The following is a 1,813-nucleotide window of genomic DNA, read 5'->3' as shown; positions in this document are numbered from 1 at the left end:
TCTATTCTTTGACAAATTTGCTTTAATCAACAATCTCCTCTCATTGTCATACACCTTCATGGCACAATCCTCCAACACCATCTTGTACCTTTTCTCCAGTAGTTGTCCAATGCTCAGAAGATTGCTCTTCATTCCTGGAACATACAACACTCCAGAAATAAAGCATTTAGATCCATCTCTCTTCCTGATCATCACCTTTCCTACACCTTCAACCTTCATAGTCCTGTCATCAGCAAACCTCACCCTGCTTTTGACAGTGAAATCTATCTCAACAAACCATTCCTTCTTTCCTGACATGTGTGTTGAACACCCAGTGTCAAGGAACCAGTTATCACCATGATCACTCTCATCCTTCACAGTCACCATAATAACACTTCTTCTATATCTACTTTCTCCTTTCTTATTTCTTCCACTCCATCATCACCAATTTCCTCCTCTACTGCCATTAACAGAATTTCCTCCTTCTCATCTTCTTCTTGAGCCAATCTTGCATTAGTGTGGCTTGGATTACTATAGCATTCATCGGCAAAATGATCGTATGTCTCACAATTATAGCATTGAATGTGACTCTTATAAGTTTTTCTTCCTCCTCTTCCACCTCTTCCTCTACCACCTCTTCCACCTCTTCTTCTATAATTTTCACTGTTATTGTTCTTTTGTTCACTATTGTAATTATTACTAGAGTTTCCTCTACCAAAGTTTGAGTTACAATTGTTACCTCTGCCTTTTCCTCCTCTGTAATTGTTTCTACTTCTGCCACGTCCTCCTTGACTGTCACGACTTCTGTTTCCACTTTCTGCCATGAGTGCTTGTTCAGTGCTAGGCTTCACAGACTTCCTCTCATTCATTCGTTGTTCATGTGCTTCAAGTGATCCTTGAAGCTCCTCCAATTTTAGTGTTGATAGATCCTTCGATTCTTGAATCGCTACCGTGACATGATCAAATCGCGAATGCATCGATCGTAATATCTTCTCAACAATCTTCTCATCAGACAGAGTTTCACCACACGATTGCATTTGATTTGTCATGGTTTGAACACGAGTGAAATAAGTAGCAATTGTCTCACTCTCTTCCATGCCTAGCAATTCATATTGTCGCCTTAGAGTTTGAAGCCGTACTTTCTTCAATTTCTGATCACCGGCATAGGAGCTCGCGAGAACATCCCACGCCGCTTTGCTCGTCTCCGTTCTCGCAATTTTCTCAAAAATTTCTTGATTCACACACTGATGCAGAATGCACAAACCTTTGCAATCCTTCTTCTTCGCATCTCTATATATCGCTTGTTGCGCAGTGGTTGGATTCACCGGCAACAGATCAAGTCCGTTCACCACCAGATCCCACACATCTTGATAACCGAGGATCGCCTTCATCTTCATACTCCACTGATCGTAATTTCTCCCATCAAGAACCGGAAAGTTTCCGTTCGTCGTTGCCATTGATAAGGTTCCTCACCGCCTCTCGTGTTTTCACTCGCTTACCGTCTCTCGTGTTTAGGTTTCAGTCACCTCACTTTCAATCGATGATCACACTTCAACAACCTGCTCTGGATACCATTTGTTGGAGTATGAATTCATCAAAAAAAGAATCATGCACATACATACACATACACTTTTCCAAGAATGAGAGAAAGAAAGGGAAAAACAGTTATAACGAAAATTATTTCTATTAGTACATAGCTAATACTCAATATGATTCAACATATAGGAGAGTATTTATTACACGTGACAATATCTATATCAATCAATAACTAGCTTATTTATTCTATTGAATTTTAACATGATAAACCAGTACAGAGAAAAAGGACCTAATATAT

The 1,813-nt window shown here is 39.8% G+C and overlaps 1 protein-coding gene across 1 annotated transcript; it reads right to left on the bottom strand.

Annotated features, from left to right (window-relative positions):
• Positions 1 to 359: 359 nt before the first annotated feature.
• On the bottom strand, positions 360 to 1,436 carry LOC114383997. The gene has a single exon (XM_028343681.1). It carries the CDS (start codon positions 1,434 to 1,436, stop codon positions 360 to 362), a length of 1,077 nt encoding a protein of 358 aa, XP_028199482.1.
• Between the last annotated feature and the right edge of the window lie 377 nt (positions 1,437 to 1,813).

Source organism: Glycine soja, chromosome 14 (assembly GCF_004193775.1).
Source record: "Glycine soja cultivar W05 chromosome 14, ASM419377v2, whole genome shotgun sequence".
Lineage (NCBI taxonomy): Eukaryota > Viridiplantae > Streptophyta > Magnoliopsida > Fabales > Fabaceae > Glycine > Glycine soja.
The sequence above is the reverse complement of the archived record's forward strand: the minus strand, read 5'-3'. Positions and strand labels throughout refer to the sequence as shown.